The 16,118-nt window shown below is 46.0% G+C and overlaps 1 protein-coding gene across 5 annotated transcripts in view; it reads left to right on the top strand.

The window, feature by feature from the left end:
- The window catches only part of RABGAP1 (RAB GTPase activating protein 1), a 122,070-nt gene that overhangs the window by 14,197 nt on the left and 91,755 nt on the right, over nucleotides 1-16,118 (top strand). For 4 of the 5 annotated variants that reach the window (XM_075905614.1, XM_075905616.1, XM_006121941.4 and 1 more), the window contains 4 exons: nucleotides 7,556-7,790; nucleotides 10,360-10,564; nucleotides 12,124-12,298; nucleotides 15,584-15,741. In XM_075905614.1, the coding sequence (XP_075761729.1) occupies nucleotides 7,556-7,790; nucleotides 10,360-10,564; nucleotides 12,124-12,298; nucleotides 15,584-15,741 (773 nt within the window). Of the gene's footprint in view, nucleotides 1-6,184; nucleotides 6,243-7,555; nucleotides 7,791-10,359; nucleotides 10,565-12,123; nucleotides 12,299-15,583; nucleotides 15,742-16,118 lie in introns of all 5 variants that reach the window. The other variant, XM_006121942.4, reaches the window with a different exon arrangement.

The raw sequence follows: 16,118 nt of genomic DNA on the forward strand, positions 1-16,118 counted from the left end.
ATGGTTCACACCATTTAAAGGGGTGGTTTCAATGAGCGCATGCCATAAATGACAGCAGAAACAGCTGATATGTGGCAACACTTTTCCCCTTACCACTTGGCTTGTGCAAGCTGGCAGTTGAAATGAACTGAATTGACAATTCCCAGAACACGCTGTAGAATGGATATCCATACGTTGAGCCATCAGAGAGCAGAGAAGACTAGTGCTGTGTGTGCACACCTGAGGGTGGAGGAGTAGATAAAATTGCCCCCGATCTGTTTTGGGATGGAAGTAATGTTAGCCCCCCTGCATGGGTGTTGTGGTATTGTGACGTCTTATAGTTAATCGTTTGGCGGTCATTCTGGGCTCCAGTTTTTGTTGATTTGAGACAGAGCTGTTCTGAACAGAAAGACAAACGTCCTTACCAAATCCTTGATCTCTTTGCCTCTGTTGGGGTTTGGACATTGCCTCTTACGGGTCACAGTGTGTTCCCAACAGATCTGCAGAACTGATGCATCTTAAATGACCCCCACTGTTCCTAGAACATGGTTCAACAGTAGCACCATTGAATGCCTGTCTTCCTATCCTTGGGATCTAATTCACCTTTCAGTCGGTCTCTCTTTTTTTAAATCTTGGCCCTGGACAGCATTTGTTGCATTTACCATGTTGGGACTTTTGAAAGCATCTGTAAGAGTCCCACCCTGTGTCAGCTTTCAAGTGTACTGACATTTCTTGTTCCATTTTTTTATCATCGTCTGGAACAAGAAGCACAGGTATCTACTTGGCTTTTGTTTGCCTTGTGTGACCATTCGTAGCCAACTGCCAGTTACTGACGCGTCTAAGGCCATGTATGTCCGTAAGGTGGTTTCTTTCCTCTGCTGCAGGCAAATGAGCCAGGATAAAATGTAGGAAACCTTGAAACTGTACTGAAAATCTCTTCTCTGTGGGTATGTCTACACTATCACCCTAGTTCGATCTAGGGTGGTAATGTAGGCAACCGGAGTTGCAAATGAAGCCCGGGATTTGAATTTCCCGGGCTTCATTTGCATAAAGCCGGGCGCCGCCATTTTTAAATGTCCGCTAGTGCGGACTCCGTGCCGCGTGTAGGCGCGCGGCACGGAGTCCGCACTAGCGGACATTTAAAAATGGCGGCGCCCGGCTTTATGCAAATGAAGCCCGGGAAATTCAAATCCCGGGCTTCATTTGCAACTCCAATTGCCTACACCACCACCCTAGTTCGAACTAGGGTGGTAGTGTAGACATACCCTGTGAGTGTTTTCACAGTATTGGCAACCCAACTGTGGATGCTTTTGGGGATTTTTGTGCTGTCCTGTATGCTGCAATAATAATACTCGTTAGATTCTTCCTGCTTTCAGTTTCATATGTTCTTTGCTGCTTTTATTGCTGATTGGTTTCACTCCTCGTGTACCATCTGCTAAGGCAGGGGTTGGCAATAATTTTTGATGGGGGGGCCACTCCCAAGATTTTGAAAAGTGGTTGTTGGCCAAACTCTTCCATTATATTAATGGAGGGGGTGCGGAGTCTGGGATGGAGGTTGGGTGCAGAATTGAGCTTTGGGGTAAAGGTTTGGGGTGCAGGAGGGAGACTGGAGTCTGGGAGGGAGTTTGGGTAAAGGAGGATGTTGTGACTTAGGGCAGGGCACTGGGGTGCAGAATTTTGGGATGTGACCTACAGTAGGAGGGGATTGTGATCTCAGGCAGGATATTGGGGTGCTAGATCTGGGAGGGGGTATGGGTGCATGTGGAGTAGTGGGGCAGGATTTTGAGGCAGAGGGTTGGGGAAGGGAGAGCCTGAGGTGCCAGAGGCAGGGTCTTGCCAGGAGACTTACCAGCCTGCCTGCCTGTTTGCAGAGCTAAAGGCTTGCAGTGTTTTAAATGTTTCTGCCTGCTCCGTCTTTTGCTTGAGTGAGTGAGCAGGAGGGTTGTGGTTTGTGGCTGCCTGTTATTCAAACAGGTAGCTCCCGTTGGCTAGTGTCTGTCCAGAAACAGTCCAATGGGATTGTGCTGGGGGTGGGAGCAGCATCTGAATCTTCCTCCTCCCCTCTGGACACAAAGAGAAAGCGCCCACAGCCGCATTTCTGAGCAGTGTGAGGGGCTGCAGGGGAGCCCTGCAGGCTGGATCCCGTGGCTTGGTGCACCGTATTTTGCCCAGGCCTGTGCTAAGGCAATGGTTTTCAACCTGTGGGCTCCGCGGACTACATCTAAGGCAGTGGATCCAGCCTACAGGCCACTTGCAACCCAGTTAGCGCATAGCTACGACCCATGTGACATTGACTGGACCATACAGGTAGTGTATGGATCTGGCCCATGTAAGACACAGAGAGTTGCCTACCTGGCCCACACTGGTCTAAGGGGTCTGTGAAATTTTTCAGATTCCAGAAGAGGCATTTTTCTGATCAATCAAAGCTATTTGAATACCCTCACGCATAGGGCAAAGCCTAGGAATTTTGTCATTGCCATAGAAGAGCACAGTTAAGCGCCATGATGTCCAACCAATTCTGAAGCAGAAGCCCCTATTGTGGCTACTTCTAGAGTGAGCCAGCCACACTCAACCAGCCAAATAGCCATATGTGACTAGTGGGGATGTTAAAATGAATCATCTAATCAAATAGTTGATGGAATTTCCATTGACTATTCGATTAGTCGATAAGGGCGCTTCCACTTTGAAATGTAGCAAGAGCCCACCCAGCTGTTGCTACATTTCAAAGGTGGAAGTGCCGCACAGCGTCCCGCCTTTGAAATGTACAAGAGCCCCAGTGGGGACTCTTGTACATTTCAGAGGTGAAATGCCGCCGCTGCGCTCCTGTCCCTCCCACAGAGCTGGGACTAGGGGGAACCGGCTTTTAAATGGGCTCCCCCCAGCACCCCTCTTCTCTCCCTCCCCCCCGCTGCCTCTTTCTGATAGGGTGCATGTGGAGTAGTGGGACAGGATTTTGAGGCAGAGGGTTGGGGAAGGGAGAGCCTGAGGTGCCAGAGGCAGCAAGGGGGTGGGGGGAAGCAACTAGTCGACCTAGTCAATTAGTTGTCTACATCCCTAATGGCTAGTGTGTTGGACACCACCGATTTATTGCCTTTTATTATGCTGTCTCAAATGCCATGCAGAGCACCTGTAATATATATTGTTGAATTCTGTTCAGTCTGTGTTCAGCCTGACATCTGTATTGTGGGTCTGCAGATCACAGATTGTCCGTGCTCCTGTTGAAATGTTAGGGGTCTGCAAATGGAAAAAAGCATGCAAGCCACTGTGCTATGGAAATGGTAGCTGGTGCTTTCCCCTCCTAGGTTACTGGTTTGGATGTGGTCCAGGTCACTAACAATTGGAACTTTTATCATTGGAAGGGTAGTCAGTGACGTGTGTGTCTTGGTTCAATGACTAGGTCGCAAACAAGGCCGCCACCACCACGGTTGGCACTGATTAGGCTCCTTTGGCAGGCTCAGCATTGAGCTCAAGAGTGGAATGAGCTGATAGGGCTAGTCATTTCAGGAGTAAGGCGCAGCCTTGGCAGTTGTGTGGAAAGCTTGGTTTACCGCCAAATGTGCTGCACCTGTGCCGTAGAGAGAGAACTTCAGTGCAGTGTTGGCAAAGTGAGGCCTTTGATCAGATCCACGTTCACTTTAAATAATGTAGAAGAGGAAGAGCAGCTGATTTTTTGTTTTTGTTTTTGTTCACGTGTGACAGATGGTTAGGAAGTCAAGAAACTGTTTAAACCCTAAGCTTCTCGTCAGCGTTTTCTGATATAGATGTAATATTTATTTCCGTGGGGTTTGTGCGTGTCATGGGGATAAGAGTGAAGGTTTGGGAAGTCTGGGGAAGTTGTTAGACATCAGGGTTCCCTCTAAGGTGCATGCCTGCATGGGCGCGCACCAAGAATTTGACTCTTGCATACGCAAGAGCTGCTCACACGCTGCTCAGCTGCTCGGGGCAGGCTGCATGGCAGGCAACTGCACCACCGCAGGAGCAGCTAGGCAGCCACTCTGCGGCCCTGTCCTTAGCTTCAGCCCTTCCCAGAGGCTGAAGCTGCAGCCAGGGCGGGTCGTGAGCAACTGCTAGAGAGAGGGAGCCTGGGCCGCGGTACTAAAAATAGCACCATGGCCCCAGCTGAGGAGCAGCTGCACTGCAATCTGTGTATTGGGACTGGAGTCAGGGCCACAGTGCTATTTTTAGTACCGCGGTCCTGGCCCCTGATGCTGCCATGCAGCTCTACCCCAGCTGTTCCCATGGTAGGACCACATGGTGGGACTGGAGCCAGGACTGCCTGCAGTGCTATTTTTATTACTAAAATAGCATTGTGGCCGGCCTTGGTTCCAGTCCTGGCACGTGGCCCCACCCTGGGAGCAACTGGGGATGGGGCTGTGTGGTGCTTCGGGATAGGACTGTGGTACTGAAAATAGCACCATGGCCCCAATTCCAACCCCTGCAGACTGGGCAGCTGCTTGCCACTTTGAAGGCAGAAGGAGAGGGAATGGGCAGGGGGAGGAGAACTAAGGGGAAGTTGGGGGTGAGGAGGGGAAGGGGCTTGTGCAGAGGGGAGAGGAGGAGGAGGAGGTCAAGGAAGGAGAAGAAAGGGGAAGGCACCAAGGAACAGGGTGGAAGAGACACAAATGCCAGGGGGCCAAGAGGAGGCCATGAGGAGCAAGGGCAGGAGGAGGGGGGGGAGAGGGAAGGCGTTGATGCGGGTGCGAGAAGGGAGGGGACAGGGTGATGCTGGGAGAGGAAAGGGGAGGGACAGTGGGGGCAAGAGGGAGGAAGAGGAGAGTGGAAGAGTGGGTGCTGGGAGAAGAGGGGTTGAAAGGAGGGGTGAGCATGAGGAAGAGAGGGGATGGAGCAAGTCATGTGTGAGGTCACAGAGGGGCATGAGAAGAATGGAGGGCAAAGATGGTGGTGAGGGGGTGGGTACCAGGGAGAAAGAGGGCAGAGGCAGTGTGGGAAGGGAGAGGCACCCTGAGGGTGCAGGGAGTAAGGGGAGGGACAGATGCCAGGGGATTGTGCTTATGGCATTCATAACACAAAATACAGACTTGTCCAACTGGAGGCTTTGCAGCTAAGAACACAGAGATAGTGATCAGACAGCAATTGTCTGTAGCTCAGAACCACCAAGGTTGCATAATATATAGAAATGTTACTCAATATCTATTTTAAATAAGAGGACCATGAAAGTTCTTGCCCTACAGGGACCTTCATCAGTTCTTGTTTCTATATATACAAGAAGATAGAGAGAATATTTTTCTCTGAATGTCTTTGTTAGAGGACATATAATGAAGTAAATACCATAATACATCACTCTTTTTAGTTAATTTATTTAAAATAACTTTAAGAACCAGATCCAAAGTCCAGTGAAGTTAATGGAAAGATTCTCATTATCTTCAAGGAATGTCAGAACAGGCCTTATAACTGTCCTTTGTTTTCTTGTCTGCTTGATTTATTTTAATTTAAAACAGCAAGAAATTCATTAAACCCATCCCGCATGAGCTTAGCTTTACATAAATTCCTTTGATAAGCGTAATCTACAAACATACAATTCTTTACTTTGAGGAAAAATAAGAACTCATGTAGTTGAGTTGATCACGTGAAATGATACAATCAAGTACCTTCGCACTCCGGCACAAAGCACTCTGTATTGGTACACAAAACAAAACTCACTCCGCTCCTGGATGGAAAATCTTGGAGGGACACTGCTAGACATGTTTGAGATTTCTCTGTTTTTTCCCGTATTGAATTTAAGTTTTTGAGATTTGGGCATAGGTTAGGGGTGGGGATTGATCCCGAAAGGCCTGTAGCAGCTGTTGTCAGAATTACAGCTCATAGCAAGATGAATATCTCCTGCTGGGAATTTTACTGTAACTTTCTTTAGAGGGCATGTATCCCATAAGCTTGTGAGCCTTCATGTAAAAAGATATTGTCAATCCAGTAGATTTCATTTCAGTGCTTTAATTATAATTTGAGAAGGTCTCCTGGTATCTGGTTCAGTATATCATTTTAACAGTCTTTCCTGGACTGCAGGTTGACTTAGTTACTGTTTAAATCTGAGGACCTAAGTCATTGCTTCAGATGCTTTCAGGATGAGTTAATATTCCACTAAAATACCTGGGTTATGGTGCAGATAGAATTATATACTTCCTTATGTAAAGGTAGTGGTGGCAGACTTCCGTATGCACTGAGTCTTTCTCCATTCTTTGCTGTCTAGTTTCCAAGCAAAAAATAGAGGAGGAAAACAGGAACTAACTCCCGATTCTTTTTTCTGGGTAAGATTTTTTTTTAATCTAACAAATAAGGCTAATAAAAGGTGTTAAGGAGCTGATGTAACTGAACTGTTCAAGACTTTTAAACTTACGAGCAGTGTCTGAAATCAGTATCTTCTAAAATAGTGTTTCTCAACCAGTGATTTTGAGAGAATTCTGGGGAGGGGTACGTTATGACTGAAATTTGGAGAAAACTGAATTTTTGTTTTAAATTTTACAGTGCTTTATCATCTTTGTACTTTTTATACCCAAGAAGTTCATCACCCCCCTGCCTGGGTATGATTGTTGTTTAAACAAATGTTTTTCAATGGTAGAAAAAAATTTTGTGTGTCTGAAAACTGAGTACTGTGGGTACTTTTTTTTTTTAAAGGGGGTACTTCATTTAAAAAAAAAAGATTGAGAAACACTGTTCTAAAAGATGGGTGGCTATGGAAATGGACATCAGATCCCAGGAAATGGGGCCCAAGGCCAATAGGAGTAGGTACGTTTGCCAACAAGTTGTTAGAATATTAGTAAATTTCATTGGCTGCCACTCGGCAAAATGCTTTCCACATTCTGTGGAGTTCCTCTGTGTCCCTATGGACATCCGAGTCAGCAGTGTTCCTCTTCCTAGGCTTGATTTTCAGTCTGCTTTAGTCACTGCAGAGTACTAAAGGCTGATTCCATCTTCGTACTGGTTAAGGATCTGATGTTGCACCCTTTAAGTTGATGTGAGCTTTGCCACTGGCCTCAGTGGGTTCATGTCAGCAAGCAACACAAATATGCATTTGATGCTTTGCTTAAATGGCTTCTGCTTTTGATGGTGTGGGTATGAATTTATTTCTGACTCGCCTCTCTGTAGCCCTTTTCCTGTGTAATCTCGTTGGTTTATCAATAGACAGAGGTCTCCCCCCCCCCCCCCCCCCATGAACACACAGTGTATTTATCAAATATTAGGCGCTGAAGAACTTCATAAAACTATAGTAGTGCTGAGTTCGGTTAATACTTGATTTGCATATACTTTATATGTTGTCTGATTAGTTTGGGAGACTCACCTCGCTCTCTTTTTCCCATGTCCAAGTAATTCCTGCTCTGAGCTCTTTGTAAGATAAACTGAAGTATTAAACAAGGCCGGCTTTGTTTCTAAAGAAGAGCACTCATAAATCTAGGGAGACTGGTTGCTGCGTGCCTGGCTTTCATTTAAGTTTTGTCTGTTGAGGTTGCAGTTGGAGCTGGTGGGAAGTCAGGATTTATGCTAGTAATTTTTTAATTCTTATGCGAGTTTTGCTTCTATGGAGAAGTCTCTTTTCCTTCCTGATTGTGTTTATAACTCTTAGATTGTAGGGAATGGGAGTGAGCAGCAGCTGCAGAAAGAACTTGAAGATGTGCTGATGGATCCACCCATGGAAGACCAGTCCAGTGACCGGGAACATGGGGAAGAAAGTCGGACTGATGGAGAAGGGGACGATCCCATCCTTCTTGAGGCTTCTGCTTCTTCTACTGTTAACCCTGTGTTGATGACAGGACTTCAGAAACCTGAGATGAGCCTGCCAGTGCAACCAACACAGGGAGGTCAGAAAAACTGAGGAGTTACCTTATAGGGGCCATCAGAAGTTCTGGGTTCTCTATGTATGATGTACAATGTATGACGCTCTTGTCATATCATCTGCTCATGTAGCAGTATAGCATCACTTGCATATTAAATGTACAACTTCAGAAGTAAGTTAGTTACTCAAAACAATGTGCTGTAATGCAGATGAACAGGGTGGATGCATAATATTGCTCCGTCTGCTTTCACCTAGTGATGTGAAAGGGTAAATGGTTAAACCAATAAGATCACCCAAAACAGGTGATGCTTACTGGTTCCAGTTAACCAGTAACCTATGGGGGCTGGAGCTGCTTTCTGCCTACTGCGGGCAGGCGGCTGTCCAGCCCTGCAGGGAGCCCGCTGTGGGCAGGGGCAGCTCCACTCCAGCGAGGGTTTGGAGCTGGGAACCAGCGACAATCCCAGCCCCACTCTGGGCCAGGGGTGGGAGCCCTGTGGACTGGGGGATGCTAATGTTAAGTTAATCGGTTATGTTAACGGTAGGCTAACTGATTAACCGGGATTTTACATCCCTACTTTCACCTGGAGGGATCCTAAAGTACTTCACTTCCATATGTATATTACCAATGAAATGCAGCTGCTTCAGGGATAGAAGGCAGGAGACAGTTGTCAGGCTGACAAGAAAGGGAACTTGGCCTAAAGATACTGAGTTAAAGCTTCTACTCTTATAAAATTGGCATGGAGAGGGTCCTAAAAGAGATGGCAGAGGAGATGAGGTGACATTTTCAAAAATGCTGAAGTGACTTGGGTGCTTTTAAAAAATTTAGCCAGGATCTTAATTTTTAAGGTCTCACCTGAAACAGCGACATACGTGTTAAGAAGTGTCGCCTGATTAATCTTTTTGTCTACAGAAGATAAAGTGTAAAGATGCCCTGTCCCATGGGCATTTGTTCATAAGGTTTAGACTTATAAAATGTGTGAATTCAGTCCTTGCCAGAGGATGTTTTGAAGTCCAGAACTTCAACAGGGTTCAATAAAGAGCTAGATAAATTCATGGAGGTTAGGCCAATCAATGCTGATTAGCCAGGATGGGTAGGAATGGTGTCCCTAGCCTCTGTTTGTCAGGGGCTGTCAATGGCTGAGCGGGAGGGATCACTTGAGGATTCCCTGATGTGTTCCTCCCTCTGGGGCAGCTGGCATTGGTCACTGTCGGACGACAGGACACTGCGCTGGATGGGCCTGGTCTGACCCAGGATGGCCGTCCTTATGTTCTCATAAATAGTTCTGATATCACTCAAAGAGCTCGCTCTCCAAGTGATCCCCGGTAAAATCCTCTCCCAACACAAGCTCCCTCATTCTTATTTTTAGCTGCTAAATAGCATTACAGAAATTTAAAAATACTCTTCTGAAACCAGCTTTCTGTCCGAGTAATGTTGTAACTGCCAGAGTGATGGCACTGGGAAGGGAAGTGACCCGTGAGACCATCTACAGCATTGTTCAAACTACGGGTAACGTTTGGGAACCCCTGTCCTGTGTCTGGTATTATTAATATTTTCGTTGATATCTGGGATAGTGAAATGGGGAGTATGCTTATAAAAGTCACAGGTGACAGCAACCTGGGAAGCAAGCATTCTGGAGGACAGAATAAGAATTTGAAACAACCTTGACAAATTGAAAAATGGGTCTGAATTCAACAAGATGAAATTCAGTAAAGATAAGCACAAAGTACTTTACTTAGAAAGGAAAAATGTGCACTTGCAAAATGAGGGAGAAATGCTGGGCTACAGTATTGCTGAAGAGAATCTGAAAGTTTATAATAGATCACAAATTGAATAGAAGTCAGCAGTGTGATGCAATTGCAAAAAAGGTTAATATTGTTTTAATGTGCATTGGCAAGAGTGTCATATGTAAGATACGGAGGATATGGACACATTTGGGAGTGTCCAGAGGAGAGCAACACAGCTGATCAAAGGTTTAGACAGCCTGGCCTCTAAGGAAAGGTTTTTTAAAAAGGGCATTCTTAGTCTTGAGAATGGAAGAGTGGTACCAGTCCTTAAATACATTCAGGGCTGTTGGAAAGAGGATGGTGATTGATCATTCTGTATGACAACTGAAGATAAGACAGGAAGTAATGGGATTCATCTGACCCAACGGCGATTTACGTTACCGTATATGCTTGATCATAAGCTCGTTCGTTCATAAGCTGACCGCCACAAGTAAAAGGAACAAAAGGTTAAAAACGCAGTGACCCACTGATAAGCCAACTCTAGGTCAGCAGTTTGCAAACTTCCAGGCCCAGCTCATCAGCATAAGCCACTGGCATGTTGGGACGTTTTGTTACCTGGAGCCTCTGCAGGCTCCCAGTGTCTGTGGTTCACCATTTCTGGCCAACAGAAGCAGTGGGAAGTGGCAGCCAGCATGTCCCTTAGCCTGTACTGTTTCCAGCACCTCCCATTGGCTGGGAACTGCAAACAGTAGCCAGTGGGAGCTGAGAGGCTCCATGCCTGCAGACTCTGCAAGCAAGCCAATCTCCCAGCACTTATGAACAGACCATCTGGCTTACTTCTTCATTTGTCACTTTGTGCCTTGTTGCAGATTGCGAGGAGTTGAGCCCTTTTACGCCACTGGCGGATGAGGACAGCGTGGTGTTCAGCAAGCTGACCTACTTGGGCTGTGCCTCGGTGAATGCCCCCAGGAGTGAAGTGGAAGCCCTGAGAATGATGTCTATCTTACGAAGCCAGTGCCAGATTTCCTTAGATGTGACCTTGTCAGTGCCTAACGTGTCTGAAGGAACCGTGAGGTACGACGCTCGTTCACGGGTACTCGGGAGTCTGATGCCCTCAGTCTGATCAGTTCCAGCTGTCCTAGGAGAGCAAACCGCTAATCACAATGAGGAGATCTGAACAATGTGGGGTTTCTTTTCAGTGTGGCAGAAGGGGGGGGGGGGGTTGTGAGATATTTTTAAAGAGAAGGCCAAGTGCCCTTACAGCAGTTGGCAAAGAACTTCTGAGAGGAGGCTGCTCTGGCAGCAACCCTTGTTCGGTGTCGGGTCCCAACTGCCCTCTGGGACCCCCTACGGACAGGGGCTGCTACTGACAGGGCAGGCAGCCTGGCTGTGTCCCAACTCATGCTGGGACCAAACTCTACTGCGGCTCTGCAATTTAAAACACAGTAGGAGCCAGGCAGCCTGCCCCCCTGCCCTCTTGCTTCCTACTGTGTTTTAAATTGCAATGGGGTTTGGTCCCAGTGTGAACTGGGACTGAGCCAGCTGCCTTCCCTTATTGACTAATTGAGTAGTCAATAAAAATTCCGTTGATACTTGATTAGTAAAATAACTGCATTTTAACATCCCTATTCTCAAGCACAAGGGGCAGCACAGACGCTTCCTTAATATCGGAATTGTCTTGGGAATCACAGCTGAGGCAGTTCCTTGCTGGAAAATTTGGAAGTGTCATTTATAAATTATTGACTTCTGATCTTGGGGGAGGCAGAACCAGGGCTGTGAAGCTGTTGTGCAAAGTCTGGGGCAGGGAGCAGGCTGCAGTCCTCTTCCCCAAAGAATGCCACAGCCTGGCAGGCCTGGGCTATTGTGGGAATGGGAGAATTGTGTGACTTGAAATATGTCAACTGCTGTAGGATAGGTCAGCTTTCTAAGACGGGATGTTAACGTGTGTGTCTCTCTCACTCTGCCCCCTCCCCCGAGGCATGGATGCTTTTCTCTCCTCTTACCCCTCACCCTGTGTTGCCCACAGGCAACTGTGGGGGGGGGGGGCAGGCGGGAGCCAGTGCTCGGGGTGAGCCTGCTTAAAAGCCAGCTTCCGCCTGCCCCTCCCCATGTGTAACTGCTGAAAATTACAACAGTTACACGATCACAAAAATGACATTTTAACATCCCTATTTCTGAATGGGAAAGTCTGAACTTTGCAGGGGATTTAATAGACCTAAGTGTCTTGCTGTTAAGGTACCTGCGCTTTTTTCTTTAGGCATAAGAAAAAAAGTGAAAAGAATAACTTGCATTCAGATCCAGCACTGCTCTTCTTCACTGTCCCTCACCTCTGGATAACATGGTTCAGGCCAGGTGGAAATGCCTGACACATTTAATAGGATTCCATTTAATGTTGACTGACACTGTTGGGGGATGGGAGGAGGGTATTTACCTGAGTTGGGGATGGGTCAGTATTTCATACATGGTTAAGGCCTTGAGAGAAATGGCAGTCTGGGGCAGGTAGGGGCTGTGTATTGTGCTTTCTCTCAATATCAGTGGAATCCTTCAGTCCCACAAATAAATGGTGGGCCAAAGTTATCCTCGTAAAGCCCAAAACTTAAGTTTCCCTTTTTTTTTTTTTTTTTTTGGAACAGGCTCTTAGATCCTCAAACACACACAGAAATAGCAAATTATCCCATCTATAAAATCCTCTTCTGTGTGCGAGGGCATGACGGGACCCAGGAGAGTGACTGCTTCGCTTTCACCGAAAGCCACTATAATGCAGAGCTGTTCAGGATTCATGTCTTCCGATGTGAAATCCAAGAAGCTGTAAGTTGAATCCTTTCTTGACCTTACTGGCGTTAAGAGCATATCCTACCAGCGCGTTGGAAATCTCTTTTGGACCAAGTACGCTGTCTGCACTCAGAACTCTCACTAACATCCCAGTTCAGAATTTGGTCCGAATAGCAACAAATGAAACTTACTCTTCAATATCAATTGGTTTGTGTTGCATTTAAGTCTTATTAAATGTCTCTTGCTCAGAATCCCCTGTTATAGGGATTACAGAGGAGTTGTAGTGAAACACAAATTGAATGTATCAACAACGTAATGGAGCTGCAAAAAAGGCTAATGTCGTTATGGTGCATGTGAAGAGAAAAGTTGTATGTAGGATGCAGAAGGCGATTGTCCTGCTTTAGGCAGCATGAGTGAGGCCTGAGCTGGAATAGTAGTGCAGTTTTGAGCAAACAAATTGGAAAGTCCTGAGGTGAGCAACAAAAGTGATTGAAAGGTCAGGATTTCTCACCTACGAGGAAAGATTTTTAAAAACTGCCTATTTAGTCTTGAGAGGAGACTTATGGGGGCACCTGATAAGTCTTCAAATATGCTTTGGGCTGTTAAGAGGGCAGTGATCAGAGCACATGGAGAACAAATGAAAGTAGGACAACAAGGAAAGGAATGTGCAGCAAAGGAATGTCAGCCTGCCGGGGATCCCAGAATTGTACGTCACTGTGTTAGAAGTGAGAGCTGCTGCTCGTAAGCTGTGTGATATTTCACTGGAACCCCAGCTTGTCCACCTTGCCGAATCTTGCAGGTAACAATCCGAGAACTCCAGCGCCCACGTCTGCTCAATTGGCTCGTGCTTCCATTAAGGTACCCAGCAACTTATTATCCCAGCTGGGCTTATCAGACGCTCTGTTAATCAAGGCACTGAATTGCTTTATAATAAAACAAGTTGACTAAACAAAAAGACATACGTTGAAGCGTTACCACATTTTAGGGAGTGAAGATAGAAAAGGTGACGAGCAACAAAAGTAGAAATACACTTCTCAGACTACCACCTGATTTAACAGATGTCTCTCTTTTTTAAAAGACGTGTTTCTTACTAAGTATGTTTTCCAGTACGACTGACCAGACTCTCTGGCTTGGTCCCTTCACAGAGCTCAGGGTGCTCCATCTCTTTTGTTTTCTCAAGTGAAGGGTAACTAAGGTGTTCTTTCCTTGTGAGGTATAGATGCCATGGTAGACTCTGTCTCTAAGCTGGTTCCGCTGCTGGTGGCTTTTAGGTTAGATATTAGAAAAGCCTTCTAATGAAACAGATAGTTAAGCTCTGGAACAGGCTTCCAAAGGGGATTGTGGAATCCCAGTCACTGGAAGTTTTTAAAAACCAACACCTGTCAGAGAGCATCTGTGTTATGTGGTCCTGCATCAGTGCAGAAGGCTAGACTGGATGACTTTTCAAGGCTCCTTCCAAGGACCTATGTATCGATGTTTTCCATAATTCTACAGCTGTGTAAATCACCCCTTGCTGAATAATTGTGCTGCAGAATCTAAACTTTCATTTAAAGTTTTTTCAGCATTTACGATTACAAAATATACCTTCAAAAACCAGAGTCAAGTTCAATCTGAGGCGGTACATTTGCTTGAGTTTTTAGGCAGCCTGAAACAGTATCTCTGAAGAGTGGATTGCCCAGTGGGGTGTTAGCTGTGAAAGCAAAGAGAATAGTTTGTCTCAGCATTAATTGCTTCCTCTTAGCAGAAATATCTCATGCTACATCCCACAAACCCAGATGTGTCTCACCTTCCCAGCTGCTTACTTTCATCTCCCCCTTGGCAGCTGCTGGACTGTTGAGACTCACTATCATTATAAAACCTTACATAATGTAAAAAAACCTGAAAATATGGAAATAATGCAAAACCACCTGCATTTAATAGAAAAAGAAAACAACAAAGGCTAATGCATAGGTTTGTTTAAATTAAAAGTAACATTTAATAATATTAAAATGAATCTGAAGCTACCTCAGAATTTCCATCCGAGTGATGCAGACTTTAGGTCATGCTTACTGCAGTGTCCAGGAAAAAGGAACCACATAAAAATGATCTTGCTGATTTGTTGAGCTCCTGGAAGATGTTCTGAAACCTGTTTTTTCCTTTTTAATTCTGCATTGCCAACACCACTTTGGAAGAGTGAGAGACTGTCTGCTCTGGCTTGAACAGTAGCAAATAAACTGATCAAATTTTAGTTCTGTTGTTGGAGCTGACAGGCCTTGTTTACACATCCAGTTGCATCAGTTTAACAAAAGGTGCGATATTGTGTTGTCTTGGTTAAACTGGTGCTATCCGTGTGTGTGTGTGTGTGTGTGTGTGTGTGTGTGTGTGTGTTTTGGATCAGGTTGAATCTGGCTTACATCAAATTAGCTTGCCTTAATGGTTTGCATAACAAGAGCAGGCTGAACTGAGGTAAACCAGGTTTATATTGGTGCAAGAAGGTTTGAATGCAGTGTTACACCAGCATCACACACCTAGTGGGTGCCCTGCTGAGTACCCACCACTAGCCATGCTCCCACCGCCGGTGGCCCCACTGACCAACTCCTCCTCTGCCCTCCCAGCATTTTCTGAGTGCCATGATCAGCTGATTTGTAGCTGTTTGGAAGCTCTGCGAGAGAGCGGGAGAAGTGGGATTGGGATGTGCCGGGGAGGAGGCAGGGCAAGGCCCTGGCGGAAGTGGTGAAATGGGGTGGAGCAAGGGTGGGGTTTGGTGGAAGCAACGGAATGGGGATAGGGCAGATCGAGCACCCCCCCCCCCCCCAGCTAGAGAGGAAGTTGGTGCTTATGTGCATGATTGGACGCTCACAAGGTACCACCAGTTTGACAAAATCAGTGCAGCATCATCACACCCTTAGTTAAATATGGAGGCAGAACCACAGGAAAAAATAGCCTTGCCATATCAGATACTCACCTTTGATCCAGAATCATTGAGATTATTAAACATCTAGCTTCACAGTGCTATTTTTGGACACCTCTCAGAGCTTCAAAGACAAATTATTCCTTGTGTGTTAGAGAATCAGGGTCTGATTAGTTCAATACATTGTGAAATGCTGGAAGTACTGTGGAATATTGTGAAGACGTGGTCTCTTCATAACTCAGAAGATGGTAAATGCATAGAAATTGCAGCCATGAGGTGACAGCTAGCACCTTTACTATTTTATCTTTTGTAGAACCAGAATATATCTCCATATTTTGCCGCTGTATTTTTTCATTGCACTGATTAATGAAAACACAGGTAGCCATCCTACTTGAACCTTTTCTAATGTCTCTGATGCTGTCTGAATGCAGGTGAGCCGAATACTGTACAGTTTTGCCACTGCCTTCCGCCGTTCTGCCAAACAGACTCCGCTCTCTGCCACTACAGCCCCACAGACTCCGGACAGCGATATTTTCACATTCTCTGTATCCCTGGAAATCAAGGAAGATGATGGGAAAGGTTATTTCAGGTATTGCTTCCTGAGTTTTACTTGCCATCGGGTGGGGGTGGCTGAAGGATTGCAAAAGGGGTGCGGGCTTACCCCTAAATCCTCCTTTTGAAGACAGTCCCAGGTGAGAGCATTTTTGGAAAATAAAGCTGTGATGAATTCTAGATTCTCTTACCTTGCTCAGGACCTTCCTGTTTTTTGTTGTTGTTTGTTGTGGTTTTCATTGCATCGAGTCTAAGGTCATCTGCCAGGCGTGTTCCCATTTGTCTTTAGAACGCTGTGGGCAAAGCAGCTCATTGCATTTCGTAGCAGCATGGTTGAGCCTAAACATGTAATATTTCAATTGTAATATCAAATATTACTGGTCAGAGTGCGCAACGCCATAGATCCTATTAGAG

This window comes from Pelodiscus sinensis, chromosome 22, assembly GCF_049634645.1.
Source record: "Pelodiscus sinensis isolate JC-2024 chromosome 22, ASM4963464v1, whole genome shotgun sequence".
Lineage (NCBI taxonomy): Eukaryota > Metazoa > Chordata > Testudines > Trionychidae > Pelodiscus > Pelodiscus sinensis.